The 22,115-nt window shown below is 45.4% G+C and overlaps 1 protein-coding gene across 2 annotated transcripts in view; it reads left to right on the top strand.

Annotated features, from left to right (window-relative positions):
• The first annotated feature begins 6,343 nt into the window (after window positions 1-6,343).
• Window positions 6,344-22,115, top strand: part of NEURL1B (neuralized E3 ubiquitin protein ligase 1B) — a 172,819-nt gene continuing 157,047 nt past the window's right edge. The window contains exon 1 of one of the 2 annotated variants that reach the window (XM_033927612.1): window positions 6,344-6,818. In XM_033927612.1, coding sequence (XP_033783503.1) covers window positions 6,704-6,818 — 115 coding nt within the window. In that variant the 5' untranslated portion in view covers window positions 6,344-6,703. Of the gene's footprint in view, window positions 6,819-11,120; window positions 11,140-22,115 lie in introns of those variants that run through there. The other variant, XM_033927614.1, reaches the window with a different exon arrangement.

Genomic DNA, 22,115 nt, shown 5'->3' with positions numbered 1-22,115 from the left:
AGAAAAGCCAAGTTTTCAGATGTTTACGGAAGAGTTGGAGGGAGTACGAATTTCGGAGTGGGGATGTAAGGTTGTTCCAGAGCTCAGTGATTCTAAAGGGGAGGGATGTCCCTAGTTTTCCTGCTTGGGATATACCTTTTATAGAAGGGAAGGATAGTTTTAATTTTTGGGAGGATCTGGTGGAATTAGGATTAGAGGAATTCCAAGATAGTGGAATAACAGGAGGAAGAATACCGTGTAGGATCTTGAAAGTTAGGCAGGCACATTTGAAGTGGACCCTAGAGATTACTGGAAGCCAGTGAAGCTTGGACAGAAGTGGTGAGACGTGGTCAAATTTAATTTTTGCGAAAATAAGCTTAGCCGCGGCATTCTGAATCTGCTGGAGTCTAAGGAGGCTTTTCTTAGTTAGGCTTAAGTAGATAGAGTTGCAATAATCTAATCTGGAGAGGATGATGGATTGTACAAGGACGGCAAAGTGTTTTTGATGGAAACAGGATCTTACTTTCCTCAGCATATGAAAGCTAAAAAAGCATTTTTTTACCAAGGAGTTGAGGTGGTCATTGAAGGATAGTGAAGAGTCCATGATGATGCCCAGAACTTTGCTTGAGAACTCAAGCTGTAGTGTGGGGCCGGAGGACAATGGAATGGAGGTGGGTAAATGTTCTAATATTGGACCGAGCCAAAGTAGTTTTGTTTTGGACTCGTTTAGTTTCATTTGTACAGTGAGGGCCCAGGATTGGAGGTTCGTTATACATGAGGATATGTTCTCTGAGAGGTTAGTGAGGTTAGAGTCGGTCTCGAGGAGGACAAGGATGTCATCAGCATAAGTGTAAAGTGTTTCTAGGGGGGATAGATGGAGGAGTTTCAGAGAGGACATATAGATATTGAAAAGAATAGGAGATAGAGGTGAACCTTGCGGGACTCCACATGTCGGTTTCCAGGGGGAGGATGAGGTGCCGTTCATGTTAACGGTGTAAGAACGGGAACGTAAGAATTTTGAGAACCAGTCTAGAACTGTGGAGTTGATGCCTATCTCGGAGAGTTGGAAAACTAGAATATCATGATGGACAACGTCAAAAGCTGCAGAAAGGTCGAATTGTAGAAGAACAGCGAACTTATTACGAGAATGAAGTTGTTGAACCTTAGAGATTAGTGAGGCCAATAGGGATTTGGTGCTGAAATTGGGTCTGAAGGAGAATAGAGAATCTTTCTAAGTAGGATGAGAGTTGGGAAGATATGATAGATTCTAGCATCTTGGTTAGGAGAGGGATATTTGCTATTGGACGATAGCTGGATGGTGTGGAGGGGTCTAGGTCAGATTTTTTCAGTAATGGGGTCAAAGCAATGTGTCCCATTTCAGAAGAGAATAGGCCCGATAGAAGGGCAGAGTTTATAAGTTTGGTGAGAGACGCGATGGCCTGTGTGGGAATTTTCTCAAATAGATTGTGAGCCCACCGGGACAGAGAGGGAAAATGCTTGAGTACCTGATTGTAATAACCGCTTAGATAACCTTGATAGGCAGTATAAAAAAAACTAATAAACTTGAAACTAGATCACCAGATCTGGTGTTAGAAATATTGGGGCCCAGGGTAGAAATTTGTGATGGGACTCAAAAACCAGCTGACAGGCCACACTTTCTTCTAACTTCTAGAAGGTTTGGCGGCCAGGGCAATTTCTTTGCTTACACCCTCCCTAGTAATGGCCCTGAAGACCACTCCTGCATGCATGATAGGGTCTCATTGCTCCTAAGCAGGGGTAGGCAATTCGGGTCCTCGAGAACCACAGGCAGGTCAGGTTTTCAGGATATCCACAATGAATATGTATGAGATGGATTTGCATGCATTGCCTCCTTGAGATGCAAATCTATTTCATGCATATTCGTTGTGGATATCCTGAAAACATGACCTGCCTGTGGTTCTTGAGGACCCGAATTGCCTACCCCTGCTCCTAAGTAATAAACAGTCAAGAATTTTTCTGATTTTCTTTTTTCTCCCTCCACATCTTCACTCTGAGACCCTTTGAGAGACTCTGTAGGTTGCACGTGCAAGAGGGATAAAGAGAGAGTCAGCACTGACAGGGCCAAGCAGAGACCATGGGCTGAGAACGCCTAGAGAGAGAAGTGCTTCAATGGACATGCCAGCCAAGAAACAGAGCTGGTCCTCCAGCTATATAGCTCACAAAGTAGGGTCACAATCTGGACCTCTAGACCCGTCCCAGGCCCGGCCAGTTCCACCCATCCCCGGCCCCTTATGCACCAGCTCTGCCCTCAGCTCCGCCTCCAGCCACATCCCCCCGCTGCCTGTTTGCCGGGCAGGAAGACATCACCGTGTTACATCCACGTAAGCGCGGATGCTCCCTTCCGGCGCAATTTCTTTTCAAAACCTGGACAAAGTGCCGGGTTTTGAAAAGCTGTCTGGGGAAATCCGGAAGTCTGATAACCCTATCGCAAAGACTTCCGGAGAACATGCAGTGTTGAGTGAAAAATCTCTTTATCGTTCCCTTTTTCACAGGTTAATATTAATATAAAGTAAGGACAGTAATAAGGACAAGAGGAAGTTTGTTGGTTCTGGTTAAGTTATCCAAGCATGATGAGCAGGCTAATTGCGCTCTCTGGTGGCTGATTGAAACCTAGCAAAATTAGGCCTCTCCAGTCTGCCCATTGGTGCCTTCTACTATCCTTTCCTCTCCCTTAGAGATCTGTTGTTTTTGAATCCTGATACAGTCTTCATTCCACCACCCTTTCCTCTTCATCCTATGCCCCCCTCATTCGAGCTTCCTCTCAATTTAGATCAGGGGTCTCAAAGTCCCTCCTCGAGGTTGCCAGAATTTCCCCAATGAATATGCATGAGATCTATTAGCATACAGTGAAAGCAGTGCATGCAAATAGATCTCATGCATATTCATTGGGGAAATCATGAAAACCCGACTGGATTCCGGCCCTCGAGGAGGGACTTTGAGACCCCTAACTTAGACTCACCTCATATCTTTTCTCTCCCGCCTTTCTTCCAACATATTGATAGGGTTACCATATAGCTCCAGAAAAAGGAGGATGGATTGAGACATCCGGGTTTTACTTTCAGTGGAAGCAAAACCCAGGGCCCATATTCTAGAAATGGTATCCTCCTGGTGCCTACATTAAGTCCAAAATGCTGTTTAAAAGTGGACTTAAGAGAAATTAAATAGCACCGAAATCATGCCTCCGGAGGCACCTGTTGGTGTCTAACGCCACTTTAGGCGTGGCTAACAGCAGAGGTGGTCTTACATACAGATAGACACCTCCAGTAGGCGCCTTCAGAGATAAGCAGTGGAGTAATAAGAGTGGGGGTGGGGGGCAGTGCGCCCTGGGCACCATCTTGGTGAGGGTGAAGACACTCATCCTCCTCTCCAATCCCGCTCTTTCCCTGCCCCCACTGCCGCGTATGCACACTGCTTATCTTCCCTTTCCCCGTGCCTCTGTAACGTTCCTGGCGCGAGCAGCAACCCCCAACCTGCTGTCGTGCCAGCATTGGCTCTTCCTCTGATGTCACTTCCTGGACCCCTTGCCTAGGAAGTGGCTTTAGAGGAAGAGTCGACTGGGGGTTGTTTTTCGCGCCAGGAATGTTACAGAGGTACGGAGGAAGGGAAGTGGTGCGCGCGTGTCAGGACGGGGAAGGAGCGTGTGTGTGGGGGGGGAGGGGCGCCACTGCCCCGGGAGCCTCTCACCCTTGGTACGCCGCTGGCAATAGGCGCTGGAAATGTAGGCCTTGGAAAACCCTGGCCTACCTTTGCCGGAGACGTGATTCTCTAAATGGCACCATCACGTGACTGATACGTGATTGGAGGCTGCTTTTAAGGCAGCCGCCAATCAGGGCGCTGTTTACAGAATCTGGGCCCAGATGCCTCAACCCATCTTTTCTCTGTGGCCATATGGTAACCCTACGTATTGAGATCTTTAATTCTGCCCTCGGGTCTAACCCCATCCTGTTGACGTCTTTTTGAAGGTGTGATCTCCACTCTCCATGAGGTCTCACAAAAAAGGTCTACAAAGGTGCCATCACTTCCTCTCTCTATGCACCCAAGCATCCTTCTGGCTTTTGTTGACACCTTTTCAAATACTACCAGCCCCCCATTCTGCGTGGGACCAGATGCACTGAGGACTTTTCCCATGGAGAGAACGGAAAGAACACCTTTTGTCACTTCAGCACTGGGACTTAGACTGTGCCAGAGATTTGCAGACAAAACTATGCATCCATCCTTCTCAGGACAAATTTTTACAGCCTTGAAGATAAGTTTTCTCATAACAGGGACATGTTATGGGCTCAGCCTTGTTTTTTTTTGTGTAAACAGGTTCTGTGTGAAGAAACTGGGGGGTGTCTTTCTTTCCTTTAAAGCTGCTTCAGCCTCTGTATTCTGGATACTGCATCCCCACACACCCCCCACCACACCCCCACAGTCTGCAGCAGCTCAGGGGTCGAAGACACAAAGGATTAGATTCTGGAAATGTTGTCCATATTTGTTTTTTGTTTATTTGAAAATAATTTACAAGTAATACACTTGTTAGGGAAAACAAAAAGAATAAAGAAAATATTCTTCCAAGGAATTTAAATCAAGTAAGTAACAATTACATTCTCCTTAGACCCCCCCCCAGCCGAGAACCCTTGAAAGGGACTTAAAATTAGCATGTAAGAAGAAAAAATATGAAATAAATGGCATTAAGGGATACAACTCCTCTCAGATACATTTACACAAGTGGTGTCCCACAGGGGTCAGTGTCGGGACCGCTGCTGTTCAATATATTCATAAATGACCTGGAAACAGGGACGAAGTGCAAAGTTATAAAATTTGCGGATGACACAAAACTCTCCAGCAGGGTCAGAACTGTTGAGGAATGCAAAGATCTACAAAGAGACCTAAACAGATTGAGCAAGTGGGCAGAAAGATGGCAGATGAGCTTCAACGTAGAGAAATGTAAAGTCTTGCATGTGGGGAAGGGGACCCCAATGTACAGCTATACAATGGGAGGGAGGGCACTGGGGGAAGGCAACCTAGAAAAAGACTTGGGGGTATTGGTGGACAAAACAATGAAGCCGGCGGCGCAATGTGCAGCGGCCTCAAAGAAGGCGAACAGAACGTTGGGCATTATCAAAAAGGAAGTTATCCTACCACTGTATCGAGCGATGGTGCGCCCGCAGCTGGAGTACTGCGTCCAATACTGGTCGCCGTACCTTAAGAAGGATATGGCGATACTCGAGAGGGTCCAGAGAAGAGCGACTAGGATGATAAAGGGCATGGAAAACCTTTCGTATGTTGAAAGGCTGGAAAAGCTGGGGCTCTTTACCCTGGAAAAGCGGAGACTTAGAGGGGACATGATAGAGACTTATAAGATCATGAAGGGTATGGAGAAGGTGGAGAGGGACAGATTCTTCAGACTAGCGGGGGCAACAAAAACAAGAGGGCATTCGCAAAAATTGAAAGGAGACAGGTTCAAAACAAATGCTAGGAAGTTCTTCACTCAGAAGATGGTGGACACCTGGAATGCGCTCCCGGGAGAGGTGATAGGACAGAGTACAATATTGGGTTTCAAAAAGGGATTGGATGACTTCCTGAAGGCGAAGGGGATTGAAGGATACAGATAGAGAGTAACTATACAGGACACTGAATGAATAGGGAATACACGATTTAGGTAAAGGATCACTTACAGGTCATGGACCTGGGGGCCGCTCTGGTTACCAGAGACAGACACTTTTGACACTATTCAGTTTTCTCTACTATTTTCCCAAGGGAGCTCAGGTACTCAAGCATTTCCCCTGTCTGTTCTGGTGTGCTCATACTCTAATGTACCTGGGGCAAGGGGGGGGGGATTCTGTGACTTACCCAGGGTCACAAGAAGCAGCATGGATTTGAACCCACAACCTCAGAGTGCTAAGGCTGCAGATTTAACCTCTCCCCAGACATACACGCTCCAACCCCCCCCCCGTACACTACATACCAATAGGACCCCCCAGGACTGGTTGAACCTTCAGGCAGAAGTGTACAGCTGCATCAGCCATCCAGGCAAATGAGAAACTCACAAGCAATGTGTTTACACTACCAGCTGTAAACATTTTCACCTATAAAGACACTTGTGTTCCCTCAGTCACTGTCGGGGGTTTCGACTCACAGGATTGTTCTGGGGGTTCGTTTAGCCTATTTGCAAGTCTTGCACCGTACAGTAGGTAGAACCCAAACTGTGGCACGGGGAGGGGTGGGGGGCTGGGTTCATCAGCGGCACTTTGCCCAGCCTACCACACGGGGGCGACCTGTGCCGAGACTTTAATGGAGGGGCAGGTTGGGTTTGGAACCCGCCTCCCCGCGAGCCGAAGGGACCCAGAACCTCCCTCCCCTCTCCGCCTCCTCCAGCGGGGCGGCCCTGGAGCTCTGCCCAGCCATGGAGGGCGAATGTGCCCGGCCATTGGCTCCTTCCGTGCTGCGCTCAAAGTCCGCGTCCTAGGCTGCAATTTCAAACCAGATCGGGCGGGAGTTTCCAGGCTGAAAGTTTGGAGCCACTCCGCAGTTCCAAAGCCAGGGCAAAAGGAGCCCCCCCCCCCCCCCAGGAATCCGCCCTCACCTCCCCTACCCGGGGCAAAGATCCAGAGCCTCCCACCTTCACCTCGACCCGGGGCAGAGCCCCTGCTCCCCCACCCAGTATCAGCCTCTGCTCTCTCTCCCCCCCCCCCCCAAAGCTATGGGCAACTTGGAATCGCTTCCTCTGAAGAGCCAAGTGGCAAGTGCCCTGTGTGACCGAAAGCCGAGAGGATACCAGAATGTGGGCGAGCGGCGGAGGAGCGATGGCCATCAGTGTAAGTGCCCCCGGCCCCGGGCTGGGCTTTCTCTGTCTGTCTGTCTCCATGCAGTAGGTGGCACTTGTCATTTCTCTGTATAGTGCTACGTAGGATTAAAAGGCAGTGACAGAACCCTACTTTGACATCCCAAAGTGGAGAAGGGCAGAAACTCCTTAAACTCTCCTGGCTTCAGACTTGATCTTTATAGCGGGGCTTGGACCAGCGAATTGGGGGGGGGGGGGGGGGGTTAAGGGCTCAATCTATCTGGTCCTAGATCCCATTGCTGCTTCTTTGACTCAGCAGCTCATTGGCTGCTTGGATTTCAAAAGATGCTGAGACCTCATTTCGTTGCCCTGGTCCATCCCACTAGTCCCAATTTTCTCGCCAGAGCTGTTTTTAGCAGCTGAGCTTCCCCCACCGCCCTGAGCCTCAGGGCCTGTTGCATAGTTCCTGCCTGTGCTTATATAATCCAGCCTGGCAGAGTGCCATGTTTCCAAATTTACTTGAAAAATACTAATAATGAAAAGGTCACTAGTTGCCAGTGACTGGGGGAGTGTTTCTTTTTAAATCCTGCATCTTGGGGAGCCCCTCCCCCTCCCCCTCCCTGCACCTGCTCCGCAGCCAAAATCTCCTCTGATAGACTCCAATAATCTAATCTTCATTTTATATACCGAATCTACTCCCTTAAAAAATGAAACCTAACAAGTAAAAACTGTGGGATAAAACCAGAAATTGGTTAGATTACATGGATGGAAAAAGTAGGTTGAATTGCTTAAAATTACTATACCACAACTAAAATCAAATGAACTATTGTGAAGACAACCAGGTTTTTAAACTTTTTCGCAATTGAAATCATTGATCTACCTGTCTTAGAGAATCTGGAAGTTCAGTCCAAATTGTCACCAATTTAAAAGTAAAAGATTTCCTAAGCTTCCCAGTGCATTTGATGCCTTTCAGGGAAAGAAATGCTAATTTGTGAATTGTAGGTTGTATTTATTTATTGGGATTTATTAACCCCTTTTATAAAGATTCACCCAAGATGGAAAAGTTTAACAATTCAGTAGTATAATGGGCAAAAATAAAATCCTGTGAAATGCAATCCATGAGATGAAAAAGTGTCATAAATTAGTAACAGAAATATGAGAAAGGTCAGCATGAATAAAAACATATAAACCCCACCAAAAGTTTAATTAAAGACCGGGCTTAATTAAATTTAAACAATCACTCCAACAAACTCACACCATTTAAATAAGCAGAATCTATCTTTATCAAAACTCCTCTCACTGCAATTTATATAAATATCATTTGTGAAATATAATTTTTAAACCCTAAACTCCTCATTTAGCTTTATCATTACATTATATTAGTGACTTTTGTTTCGCCATGACCTTGCGGTTCAAGGCGGATTGCATAAGAGGTTATCTGGACATTTCCGGAAGAGTTACAGAGTTGAATGGGTTACTTCAGTGCTTCCTGCGGTGGTAATTTGTTTTGACGGATTTCTTGGAGGGTTTTTATTTCTTTTCTGAAGGTTTTGTAGTTTGGTGTCATGGTCAGTTGGAGGTCTAGTTTCGCTGCCTGCGTGGCCAGAGACATATACTTATCTTAACATATTCAAAATGCATTCTGTCTGTCGGCCAAGGGGAGTTATGACTGTTTAATGTATCATGATAAGCTAAGAAGGCAATCCTTCAAAGGGTTGCCTCTGTACCAGCTGTGTCCCCTCATAGAGGGAAGTATAATAACTTTCCTTATTCTGTTGTTTTTAACCCATTCTCTAAGTAAATAATTTATGTGAATCGTATACTCTTTCAAAATACAGTGATACCTTGGAATCCAAACTTAATCCATTCCAGAATCCTGTTCGAGTTCCAAATCGTTCGAGTTCCAAGACAAATTTTCCATTTAAAATAATAGAAACTGGATTAATCCGTTCCTGGGTCCCACAAACTCAAATTTTAACAGTAAATACACTGGATTTTAAGGTAAAATATTAACTAATAATAATACAGTATTTTCCTCACTACACAAAGGCGAAAATCACACGAGATGCTGTCACTACGGCTTCCGACAAGGAACTGAACGACGTATGGGTGGCCCGAGCGCTGGGGAAACGTACGCACATGAACAACGTGCAGGGTGTTCGGATTTCAAAGCAGCGTTTGGATTCCGGGGCAAAATTTGCTTGAATTTTTCATTTGGATTCCAAGTTGTTCAAGTATTGGGGTGTTCGGATTCCAAGGTATGACTGTATACAAAAATTGAATAAAAACATCTCTCCGTGTCCTCACAACCTCTTCGCACAGTGTATTGCAAACTGTGTGCCATAGTGAGATTCCGGGTGTGCAGCGAGATGCACATCCTGTAGGCAGTCAGCCGGCCCTGGTGCCTTTCCTCCTCTCTGCACCTTTACACCGGCATAGTAATTTCTGGGTTAGCAAGCTCAGGACCCCGTCTGGAGGGCCTCCACGCATGCATGGATGTGACACATATCATCGCGTCAACATCTGCCCATGCCTGGAGACCCTGCAGACCGTTTGGGGGAGGATGGGCTGGGGAGGGCTTCAATGGCTGGGAGGGTGTAGGTGGGCTGGAGTCGGGTTTGATGGAGATTTCGGCAGTTGAAACCCAAGCACAGTACCGGGTAGAGCTTTGGTTTGAATCAAGTTGGGCAGACTGGATGGACCATTCGGGTCTTTATCTGCCGTCATCTACTATGTGTGCTGGGGTTTGAAAAAGTTGGCGAGATACTGCTGTAGCTTAAATTGTAATATTGTACTATTATAGAAAGTTATAAAATTGTAAAAAGGTTGAGATCAAATCAATGCCTTCACCCTGTGGAAAAAACATTGGTTACCTTGAAACTTGGATCATGCGGAGTGTCAGCCCTGCTCAAAATGAATCCAGAGTAAAACTGTGACTGAGTTCAAAGAAGCGTGGGATGAACACAGAAGATTTAGAATCAGAAAATAATATTAAAGATTGAACTAGGCCAGTTACTGGGCAGACTTGTACGGTCTGTGCATGGCCGTTTGGAGGAGGATGGGCAGGGGAGGGCTTCAATGGCTGGGAGGGTGTAGATGAGCTGGAGTAAGTCTTAACAGAGATTTCGGCAGTTGGAACCCAAGCACAGTACCGGGTAAAGCTTTGGATTCTTGCCCAGAAATAGCTTAAAAAAAAATAGAAAAAAATTTAAATTGAATCAGGTTGGGCAGACTGGATGGACCATTCGGGTCTTTATCTGCCTTCATCTACTATGTTACTATGTTAGATAAACCATTCCTGGGTGTATAGGAGAGTTGGATGAAGCAGAAGAGTAGAGATAAGGCAGGACCAGACCATGAAGAAGCCTGAGAGTAAAGCCCAGAAGTTGGAAAAAAGGGAGTTTGTGGGGAGATACGTGAGAGTTTAGGTATATGTATGGGGAAAGTCGTGAAGGGGTCTTGGCGCTGGGATGGGGGTAGGGAGGGCAGGAGAGTCTGATGCGTCTTGGAGTCCGTGGCCTGCGGTTGCTGCAATTGAAGATCGTTTTCTGATTCTCACAATCTGTCAGTACCTGCTTTCAGTTGGACCCAGTTTCCTCTGCCATTTCATTTTCGCTAGCTAGTTTTAATCAAGTTAGAACATGCTCTAAGTATACAGAAAACCAGAGATAGTCCGTCTTGTGCATTCTCATATTTCTGTCCTGTGATTCACACAGCAGATTCTGTTTGCACTGGGAGATGATTTGATTATATTCTAGCAGGTTCCATGTATTGCCTGTGTGTTGCTCAGCTCATAAAATGCTCTTTCTAAAGCGCAAATTACCACATTGATTTCTGGAGTCAGCTAATTTGTTTCATACAGATCCTGTGCAATAAGGACATCAAATAATATGAATATTGAAGCAAATTGTGGAAATGATTATGTGCACATTTTATTGTATTGATATGAAGGAGCTTGAAGATGCCATTGGCCTCCACAGGTAGTGTGAAGGAGTCGGGGATTCTCCCGCATGAGTGATGTTGTTATGCTGGTGGGCAGTAGAGGGCGCTGGCCAATTAGTGGGTAAACTACAGGGTCCAGAATGCATTGAGCTTTGTAGCTCAGAGCTCAACCCTCATCCAACAGGTGGCGCTGAACTACATGAACGGGCTACCCCGCTGAGTCATGTGGTGGAACCCAGGCAGGAAGAGCCTCATATGCCCAGTCTAGGATTCATTCTGAGAGGTCCCTACGGGAAGGTGAGAGCATCCACAAAGAGACTTCCCTGATCAGAGAAGGTTCAGAAGCCATGGGTTAAGATAACCCCGGGGGAAGCTGAGAAGACTGATAAGGTTTGCTTGGAAGAGCTGGCATGGTGAGTGGTGTTTTGCTTGGTTGGATGGGACAGTGAAGGTGCTGGCTAAGGTAAGCCAATGAATATTTGGTTGAGGCTTTTGTCTGCTGAAGAACCTACCACTGCTAATATCTGGTGTGGCTGAGGTAAGCCACACAGGTTTTGAAATTGCTAAGAGCTGATTAACTGATTAAGCACTGAATGGGAATGGAACAAATTGTTACACTGGACTAAGAGACCGAACTTAAAGTCTAGAGTTTTGGTTTCTCTGAGTTTGTGAAGGAACAGACTCGAGTCCTGTACACCAATAAACGCGTTCATTATACCTTCAGGAGTGTCTAGAAGTGTATGAATACAGAGAGGGTTGTTAGAAAACCTGGCCCGGAGCACTGAAGGTCCTGGCAATGTGATTAGGAAAATGACCGCTCGGTAGCCAATGCAATTCACGATAAAAGGAAGGTACGTGATCGTATTTCATCAGACCCTAAATGAATCTCACCGCTGTGTTCTATATGAGTTGTAGTCTGGAAATATTCTTCTGCCCCCGCAGATCAGATCCTTTGAAGGACCCCTCAGATTCGGGAAAGCAATAAAAACCTACCTGTTCACCTAATTCCCACGACCGATAGAGTTCAAAGAAATGGATATTGATACAAGATCCTCAGTAGGTGTCTCGTTAGGACAAAAACTTGTATTGTATTTATTGAATTTGATATACCGCTTGTTTACAAAGCTAATAATATAATCGGCACAACGAACTACCCTCTGTCCCAGATGGGCTCAAAATCTAAGCTAAAAGTGCCTGCGAAAAAAATGAGAAATTGGGAAAAGGAAGGGAAGAAGAAAACATCATAACAGAGCTTCAAGGAACCCCAAAGTATCCAAGAAGGGTGACTATAAAGGTTAATCTTAAAAACTAGGCTAGTAGATAATCTTGTACTGTAACCGTGAACTGCAGATTATAAATATTGGTATTAGAGCCCTGATATGTGTTGAGTTAGGATAAAAAAACCCCAACTTGTACTGTAACTATGGCATAGAGCTCCTTTTACATTTTTAGCGCACGCTAGCCGAAAAACTACTGCCTGCTCAAGAGGAGGCGGTAGCGGCAGGCGAGCGGGGCATTCTAGCCTGCGCTCTTCCACGTGTTAAGACCCTAACACACTTAACATTGTATATTATGTATGTTAACCTGTAACCCGTCCTGAGCTCTTTGGGGAGGTGGAAGAAGACATCTTTTTCCTCACAGGACCTACGGCGACAAGAGGCATCTGCTAAAAATCAGGGGTGGGAGATTTCGTGGCGACATTAGGAAGTATTTCTTCACCGAAAGGGTGGTTGATCGATGGAATGATCTTCCACTCCAGCTAGTAGAGGCCAACATCATGCTCGATTTTAAGAATAAATGGGATAAACATGTGGGTTCACTTCGAGGAAGTGCTTAGGGGGGTGGGTTTTTCGGGTGGGCAGACTTGTTGGGCCAAAGGCCCTTTTCTGCCGTCATACTCTATGTTTCTATGTTAATGGGATAGAAAACAAATTATGGTTTAGTTTTATTTTTGTTTAATTTACTTGTGCTCAAAACAAATTACAAATGTAAACATAAAAGAATAAAAATATTGTAATAAAAACCAGAAAAGGTTACTAGGTAGAGCACAGTTAGTATTTCACAGACTCTTACTATGATCGTGCATGAGATCTACTTTATATACCATTTCTGAAAACCATCTACAAATGGTGGTTTATGGTTTTTATTTATATCCTGCTTTATACAAAGCGGGTTCCAAAAACACATGCACACATTATGTTTAAATATGTTTATTGATTTTGCAAGAAAATAGCATCACACAAGACAAACCATTATCCTCCCCCCACCCTCCCCCTCCCTATCCCCAACACCCACCCTCCCAACATCCCACAGTAACAATGATCATCCTCCATCTATTGAAGTATTACAAGTTCAATAAGTGACTTCGTGCTTTATGAGTCAACGTTAACCAGAATGGTTCCCAAACAGAACTAAATAACCGGCCTCTGGGTGAGTCCAATGAAGTCAAGGACATACGCTCCATCGAGGCTTGACGAAGCATCAGAATTCTCCAGAATGACAAAGTTGGTGGGTCTGGTACAATCCAGCAATGTAGTATAGTTTTCTTTCCCATGAGGAAAGTCCGGGCCAAAAAACCTCGGAAACCTCTCGGAGACCCCCGGGGAAGTGGGTCCATCGTGAACAGCAATTCCGGACGATTTACATATCCCTGATGCCACATGGAAGTAATATGCCGCTGAAGTTGAATCCAAAAGTCCACTATCAATGGACACGACCAGAACTGGTGTCCCAGCGTTGCTCCTGGATGAGCGCATTTAAGACACATATCCGATGTTCTGAGGTTAGCACGATACAGGTACGTTGGTGATCTGTAGAGTCGTAAGTAGAACTTATAGTTCATTTCAATAAGGGTCACATGTGAGGTAAGAGAGTGAATAGAGTGAAGACCCTGTTGTATATGATGACCATTCACCTCACAGGCCAGATCCTCCGTCCAGCGGGCCGCATAGGCCACATGCACACATTATAAAACACATACATGCAGGCACGGGCTTGCCTTAACTGCCATGACCTACATAAAATACACATCATTAAATAAATAAATAAATAAATAAATAAAAGAAAGCAAACATGGCAAATGTTAACTAACACATCAAACCATCTAAAGCTTCAGGGAATAGAAAAATTGTTAGGTCTTTCGAAAATGAAAATACCATATATACTTGAATATAAGCCAACCCAAATATAAACCGAGGTAACCTTTTTCCTCCCCAAAAAAGGAGGAAAGTTGACTTGAATATAAATAATAATAATAACTTTATTTTTCTATACCGCCATACCCCGAAGAGTTCTAGGCGGTTCACATAAGTTAGACAGAGATTACAAGTGGGTACATGTCAAGTTGATCATAGAGTTGCGAACAGCAAGGAGAGGAGTGGGGAGGAGAGGAGGGAGAAGGGGAAGGGGAGTGGATCAGTGCGGGGGGAGGATTGAAAAGGGGCATTAGGGGTCTTGGTCTCGGAATAGGTGAGTTTTGAGTAGTTTTCTAAAGTCGAGGTAGTTGTAGGCCTTGAGGACCATTTGGGCTAGCCAAGGGTTTAGTTTGGCGGCTTGGAAGGCGTAGGTTTTGTCGAGGAATTTTTTTGAGTGGCATAGTTTTAGGGAGGGGAAGGCGAAGAGTTGAATTTTTCGGGAGTTCTTATAGTTGTGGTTAAGGGTGAAGTGAGGGGTGATGTAGCTTGGGGATAAACCAAATATTGTTTTGTAGCAAAAACAGGCGAATTTGAATATGATTCTGGATTCTAGTGGGAGTTTGTGGTAGAAAGGGGTGACATGGTCCCATTTTTTCAGGTCAAATATGAAGCGGACAGCGGTGTTCTGGATCATCCTTAATCTCCTGGGGTGTATATGTGTGTGCCCTGCACCCTGTCCCCCTCCCTCCCAGGGATTTCAAAGGTACGCGAGGGAGGCTAGAGGGAGTTAAAAGTCATTGCAGTAGGCCGGGACAGGAGGTGGGAGGGATCCTCCCGTCCTGGCCCACCGCAACAGGTCTGGGTTGGGGGCAAGTGGGTGTTGACCTGAATATAAACCGAGACCCCCATTTTTGAGCCATTCTTTGCCCCCCCCCCCCAAATCTCGACTTATATTCGAATATATACGATAATCAGATTTGGATCTCAGCTCAGGGCTTGTAATTGTAAACTGAGTTCAGGCTGCATGCGTCGCTAACCTTACTGAGAGAAGCTGTTAACATAGAAACATAGAAACATAGAAATAGACGGCAGATAAGGGCCCACGGCCCATCTAGTCTGCCCACCTTAATGTCCCTCCCCTACCTTTGCCCTGTGAAGAGATCCCATGTGCCGATCCCATTTGGCCTTAAAATCAGGCACGCTGCTGGCCTCAATCACCTGTAGTGGAAGACTATTCCAGCGATCAACCACTCTTTCAGTGAAAAAGAATTTCCTGGTGTCACCTCGTAGTTTCCCGCCCCTGATTTTCAACGGATGCCCTCTTGTTGTCATGGGACCCTTGAAAAAGAAGATATCTTCCTCCGCCTCGATGCGGCCCGTAAGATACTTGAACGTCTCGATCATGTCCCCCCTCTCTCTGCGCTCCTCGAGCGAGTATAGCTGTAATTTGTCAAGCCGTTTTTCGTATGGTAGATCCTTGAGTCCCGAGACCATCCGGGTGGCCATTCTTTGCACCGACTCCAGTCTCAGCACATCCTTGCGATGTGCTGAGTTTCTCACCAACCTCCTAGGAATTCTATGAGCATTGGAGCTGTTACTGCAGCGGCCGGTGTTAAAAACGGCACCTTTAAAAAGATATAAAAAGGATGGAGTCGATCCAGAGGAAGGCTACTAAAATGGTGCGTGGCCTTCATAATAAGGCGTATGGGGACAGGCTTAAAGATCTCAATCGGTATACTTTGGAGGAAAGGCAGGAGAGGGGAGATATGATAGAGATGTTTAAATACCTACGTAATGTAAATGCGCATGAGTCAAGTCTCTTATTTGAAAGGAAACTCTGCAATGAGAGGGCATAGGATGAAGTTGAGGTGATAAGCTCCGGAGTAATCTAAGGAAATACTTTTTTACAGAAAAGGTGGTAGATGCATGGAACAGTCTCTCAGAAGAGGTGGTGGAGACAGAGACTGTGTCTGAATTCAAAAGGGCCCTGGGATAGGCACGTGGGATCTCTCGGAGAGAGGAAGAGATGATGGTTACTGCGGATGGGCCATTTGGCCTTTATCTGCCATCATGTTTCTTTGTAAAAGAGGGAGCAAGGTAACTTGAAGTTCTATTCTTAAAACCTTAAAGATTATAGAACAAATCTTGAATTTGGTGGAAAAATGTCACTAGGGCTAGTCTGGTACTATAAGAAAGAACTGGTGATTGCAGTGCAAATAAAATCCACTAGGGGGAAATGATAATTCACGGTAGACTGGTCGTTGTACCTTAGCCCAGAACTTCAGATAACCACACATTGCATTTGCTTTCAATGGAAGTAAAACCCAGATGTCTCAATCCGTCCTCCTTTTTCTGGAGCCATATAGTAACCCTACCTTTGACTAAACATTTAAATCCAGAAATATCCAGTAAAAAAAAAAAGAGTCTGGAACTATTTCAGAGCGAGCATCAAAACCCCTAAGTCAGGGCTTTACCAAGTTGTAGGAGGGAAAATTAATCCTTTGGTTTTGCAAACCTTTTCATAATTCTTTAAGATCAGGATCAATGTTGAAAAGTTTTGTAAGCAGGCAAGACTGAGTTTTCACATTGACTCATTCAAAAGAGAAACATATTTTTTTTCCTGGTCTCTATCTGATGAGAAACTCTTCAATTCTCTCATGGACTGAGAAGGAGAGGATTATGGGAAGGTTTGCAGCAGGATTCCAGACCTGTTGGTACATCTTTGTCTTTGGTTCTACTCTATGCTACTTTGAGTAGAAGAACGTCTACATTTCATCCTTCAAGCAGTGAAATGGTGTGATGGCCGTTTTAATTCACTATCCAAGTAGTATAAAGAAATAAAACAACCCCCCCCCCCCCAAAGGAAATAAGGTGATACCTTTTTTAATGGACTAACTCAATGCATTTTATGATGAGCTTTCGAAAGTAAACCCTTCTTCAGATCAGAAATAAGCAAATGTTGAGAAATATCAGTATATCTGAGGAAAACATGAAAGCATTTTAGGGGTAGGAAGAGGAAGGGGTGGGTGGACAGGAAACAGAAAGGTAGTAGAGCAGTTTTAAATGTCTTTATAGTGGGAAAGAAAGCCCAGATCTCAGTAAAGTCCTGTCTGGTAGGTGTCAAAATACCTTATTTTGATTTCAAAGGTTTTACGTTCTTGGATTGTCTTAAAGTTCCCTTTTAGTATTCTCACCATAAAATCATTGGTGCAGGGGTCAGATTTTTTTATTTATTCAATCCTCTATCCTGTTTTCCCAGGAGAGTTCAGAACGGTTTACATGAATTTATTCAGGTACTCAAGGACTTTCCCCTGTCTGTCCCAGTGGGTTCACAATCTATCTAATATACCTGGGACAATGGGGGGATTAAGTGACTTGCCCAGGGTCACAAGGAGCAGTGTGGATTTGAACCCACAACCCCAGGGTGCTGAGGTTATAGCTTTAACCACTGCGCCACACTCTCCCAAAGTTTTTCCAAAGTGTTGTCTGACAAAGGTGGTATTGCAATTCTTAACATGATATCTATGTAGGTTGATTCTGGTCTTTAGCATTTGGCTTGTTTCACCGATGCAACATGCCTCTTTGCACTGAATGAGGTCTACCACATTAGAAAGTGAACTTGCGAAGGATCCCTTTATGCTGAATGATTTTCCCATATCCATCAACCAGCGACTCCCCCCACCTGCTCCTTCCCTGCCTTCTGTATTTCTCCCAAGTTTTTTTAAGCAAGGGATTTTATCATCTTGCTTTGCACTGCTCATTATATCATCATGCCCCCTGATGGAGTGGGAGGCAGGGGTATTTGCCCTCCAGATTCTCAGCCTCAACCAAAAGGCCAGGAGGTGGTGTACGGACCCTGCACTGCGATCTTTAATCAACCAAAAGGCAAGCTGCAGAAACAGCTCCCCAGTGATTCCTTCTCAAATGTAAAACAGTTCTGTTCTTGCTACATTTCATATCTGCCACCTCCATTCTGCCTTAAAACCCTGCGATTACCTCAGTCTGAGCCAGGTCAGGTCAGCAGTGAAGGGTCCCAGCCCTGAGCTCCATTGTAGGCAAAACACCCCCATACTCCCCGGGGAGGCTCAAAAGGTTGTTTTCTCAGGCTTAAAACCCTGTGTCTCAGACGTGGCTTTTCTAGTCTGGATCCCCTGGGAGGACCACAATAGGAGCAGAGCACATTCAAACCATAAAGTCTCTCTCCCTGCTCAACCGCTTGTTTACAGGGCCAGATAAGGGAGCGCTCCCCTCCCAAACATTCAGCTAGCCTGAGTCTGGCTGGTATGTTTCAGATAAAAAAGAACAAAAGTGTTGTATCCCAGGGCAAACAGCCCCCCCTCCCCCCCACACCGATATGCCCCTGTCTCCCCAGTCTTAGCATGACCGGAGCACTTTCTCAGGAGGGGTGGAAGTGGAAGATGCTGCAGAAGGAGGCCTGAAATCAAAGTCCCCACATAGAAGAGGACATTGCGGGCCTTGTCGCCCCCCTCTTCTGCCCCTGGGCTAAGCGTGTGCTCTTGAGCTGTGTTTTCTGAAGCACGGGAATTTGTTTGGCAGTAGAACACTTTTCTGGTCTCCAAATTTAAACACCTTAATAGCAATCCTAACTTGTACTGTGGGGGGGGGGGGGGAGAGAGAGGAATGAAAGGGGGTTGGTGTCCTCATTTTTCCACTGTTGCCTTCTTAGAGATTCCCTGAGGTCAGAATCCCCCCCCCCCCCCACACACACACAGTATACTAAAAAGTGCCGAATACCCAATAAACTAAGGAAAATGGCAGTTTTCAGTGTACTGGGGGGGGGGGTTTCTCCCCTAACCCCTCCCTCCCAACGGAAGCATGAACACTTGTAAGTTTACTGGCGGGGTTCCTCACCCCCACCCCCCTTCACAGTGCTAACAAGAAGTGTTTTAAGCCGGCACGCATCACTCCTCGCGATTGTCGGCACGCTTTTGTCCAGCGTGCTTCTGTTACGGTACCAGTACATACATATGGCCTCTCAGCAGCTGGGAAATAATCAAACATATGACACCCAGTGGATAACAATGAATTTAAAGAGCCAGGATGAGCCTATGGTTTCTTTCTTGAACAGACATGGGCAACTCTGGTCCATTGGGGTTTTCAGGATTTCCCCCATGAATATGCATGAGATCTATTTGCATGCACTGCTTTCAGTGCATATTCATGGGGGAAATCCTGAAAACCCCAATGGATTCCGGCCCTCGAGGACCAGAGTTGCCCACCCCGGTCTAGAAGTTATTTGCCTGAGATTCCAGGAGAGGCACTGGCTGACTGTCTACAGGATGTGCCTCTTGCGGCCAGAAGCCCATCGCAGTCAGCTGGTGCCAGCACCTCTCCTCTCCGTGCCTCTTCCCTCCCCCCTACTGGCGACTCGGGGCCCCATCTGGAGGAGCTTTGCGCATGTGTGGACGTCGACATGATGATATCACACACACATGTGATGTCACAGTGTTGATGTCCACGCAGTGACTGGATGTCCCGGAGCCACGGCCATCAGGTTTAGTGTGCTGTGGCTTCGCAAAGTTTGCCAGATGCTGTTCTATAAGGAAATGTCCTATTTGTCAGTTATCTTAAAGCAGGGGTAGGCAATTCCGGTCCTCGAGAGCCGGAGCCAGGTCAGGTTTTCAGGATATCCACAATAACTATCCCTGGATCGGTAGCATGGAATGTTGCTACTCTGGGGATTCTAGAATCTTTTGTTACTCTTTAGGGTTCTGGAATCTTGCTATTCTTTGGGTTTTGGCCAGGTCCTAGTGATCTGGATTGGCCACCATGAGAACGGGCTACTGGGCTTGATGGACCATTGGTCTGATCCAGTAAGGCTAGTCTTATGTTCTTACGTGAGCCAAGTATAGGACAATTAAGCCATTGTAACATCACTGATGAGGCTGACTCTTAGGCATTGGTGGAGAGGCATTATGACATCACAATCTCAGCTCTGAAATGTTGCTCTCATTGGGGTTCCGGAATCTTGCTATTCTTTGAGATTCTGCATGGAATCTTGATACTTTTTGGGGTTCTAGAATCTTTTGTTACTCTTTGAGATTGTGGAATGTTGCTACTCTTTGGGTTTTGGCCAGGTACTAGGGACCTGGATTGGCCACGGTGAGGACAGGCTACTGGGCTTGATGGACCTTTGGGCTGATTCTTATGTTCTTCATATGTATTCTCCTTACTTAACCGTCTTTTGCCTCAGGTACAAACTTAGATTGTGACCCTCTAGAGACAACAATATCTACCTTATCTAAATAAAGACCACTTCAATAGCTTTTGGGCTCACGGGCAGTATATAAGAAATTAATTATAAAATAAATATTATTTTTGTGATCCTTTGGAGAGCTCAGTCTGAATATGCCAGTGCTCAAGCTTCACCCAGATAAGGGGAGGGCGAACAGAAAAATGCCCAGGGGACTAATCCCTCCCCCCCTTTTAAAAAACCATGAAAGCGTTTTTTAGTGCAGGCCGGCACATTGAATGCTTTGCGCTGCTCCTGATGCTCATAGGAACTCTTATGAGTGTCAGGAGTAGCACAGAGCAGTTCAGCATGCCGGCTAAAAACTGCTTTCGCGGTTTTGTAAAGGGGGGGGGGGGGGAGTAAGATTCCTGAGTGACCAGACTTGCTGGAGTCAAGTAAAACCAGCCTTCAGCCTCAGATGCATCAGAATCTTTTCTAAATTGGTTATTGGTTCTGACTGCAGGCTCTAGTCACCTTCAGCCCTGTACTTTGATGCATTTCTGGCCATCTCCTCTCACTCATTCCCGGCTGTCACCTTCATCCTGGATCTTTGCGGAATTTCTTTGGAGCCCTCTGGTTCTTCTGGAGTAGTATTAATACCTTAGCTCGAATATAAGACATCGTGAGTGCCGGGGAACTGTAGAATTTGGGGTCTAGGTAGGAAAAATGGAGAATGCAAGGGTTATGCCGTTGAAGACGCCAGCAAAATGCACAAAGCAGAGACGAGAAACGTCAGACCCCTGTGAAATGCTGGAGACTTCAGTTTTCTGCTTCCCAGCTCTCTTCTGGCTGCGCAATGTTTAAAACTATGATTAGGGGAAAGAATTGAGTGAAATGAGAACAGTTCACCTAACCAATCAGTTAAGCCTTGCTTTGGGAAGCTGGAGCCACACAGCTTGCTTCGTAACACATGGAATGGTTTCCCAGAAAGCACTGCAGACAGTACAGATGTTCACAGGATAGGGTACAGATGCAACATGGCAGGAATCCAACACTTTACATAGAGCAGATTGCAGGAGACCCCCCCCCCCCCCCCGCTCTCCCCTTCCTGGAAATGGGACAGATTTGGTTTGCATTGCACATTGTTACACATAGAACTGTCAGCGTTAACTGCTGTGTACTTTTAAGAGTCTTTTCATCTGGCCTTCATCAGGGGTTCATCACAAGTTTAACCAACTACCTCCTAAGTTATACGTCAAAGTAGAGTATAACTTTATTTTTCTTTTTAACGATGTAATTACAAATTTTCCCTCCCCCCTCCCTCTAATTTGCGTAAGTCATCGTTTTTGTCCGTTTAATGTTCAACCTTTTCTTTTTACCCCCATTCTTAAATTTATTTTAATGTTTTTAGCTTTGTAAACCGGCCAGACACATGATGATGGTCGGCATATTAAAATGTAAATAAACTTGGAAAAATTTGAAACACTGATTTGCAAAGATAAATGACCACTCATAAAATTACCTCCTGCATAAAATTACAAGGGGTGTTCAATGATTTTATCTACCTCAGTCAGAAAGAAAAGTTTTCAAACATTTTTTGTTTCATTTATCTGTCTATCTATCTATATGGAGCCACATGCCTCCACCTGGGGTAAAAGGATTTTAATGGGTAGAATTTCCCTCTCTTTCTCCCCAGGAAACTTACAACATCAACACTTCTCTAAATGTAACTCTCTAAAGCTTTTCCACTCCTCTCTCATCTGTGACCTTCACTTCTCACATCTCCCCCTGAGCAGAGAAACCCTCCGTATTTTCTTTCTCCTCAGAAATCTCTTCCCTCCCCAGCATAGGTTGCTATGGAGAGGAGAAAAGAGCACACAGCGAAGTCTCGTCATATGTCTAAGCTCTCTTTTCCATCATTAAGAGGAATCGAGTTCATTAGTCAAATTTCATTAGTCAAATTTCACACTCCGATCCATACTTACTAACTGCGATATGGAATGGACTATTTCCCCAAATTAGATCGTGTTTATCTCTTCAGATCTTTCGCAAAACCTTAAAA

The sequence above is a fragment of the Geotrypetes seraphini genome, chromosome 18 (assembly GCF_902459505.1).
Source record: "Geotrypetes seraphini chromosome 18, aGeoSer1.1, whole genome shotgun sequence".
Lineage (NCBI taxonomy): Eukaryota > Metazoa > Chordata > Amphibia > Gymnophiona > Dermophiidae > Geotrypetes > Geotrypetes seraphini.
Note: the sequence above shows the minus strand (reverse complement) of the source record. Positions and strands in the feature narration are given on the sequence as shown.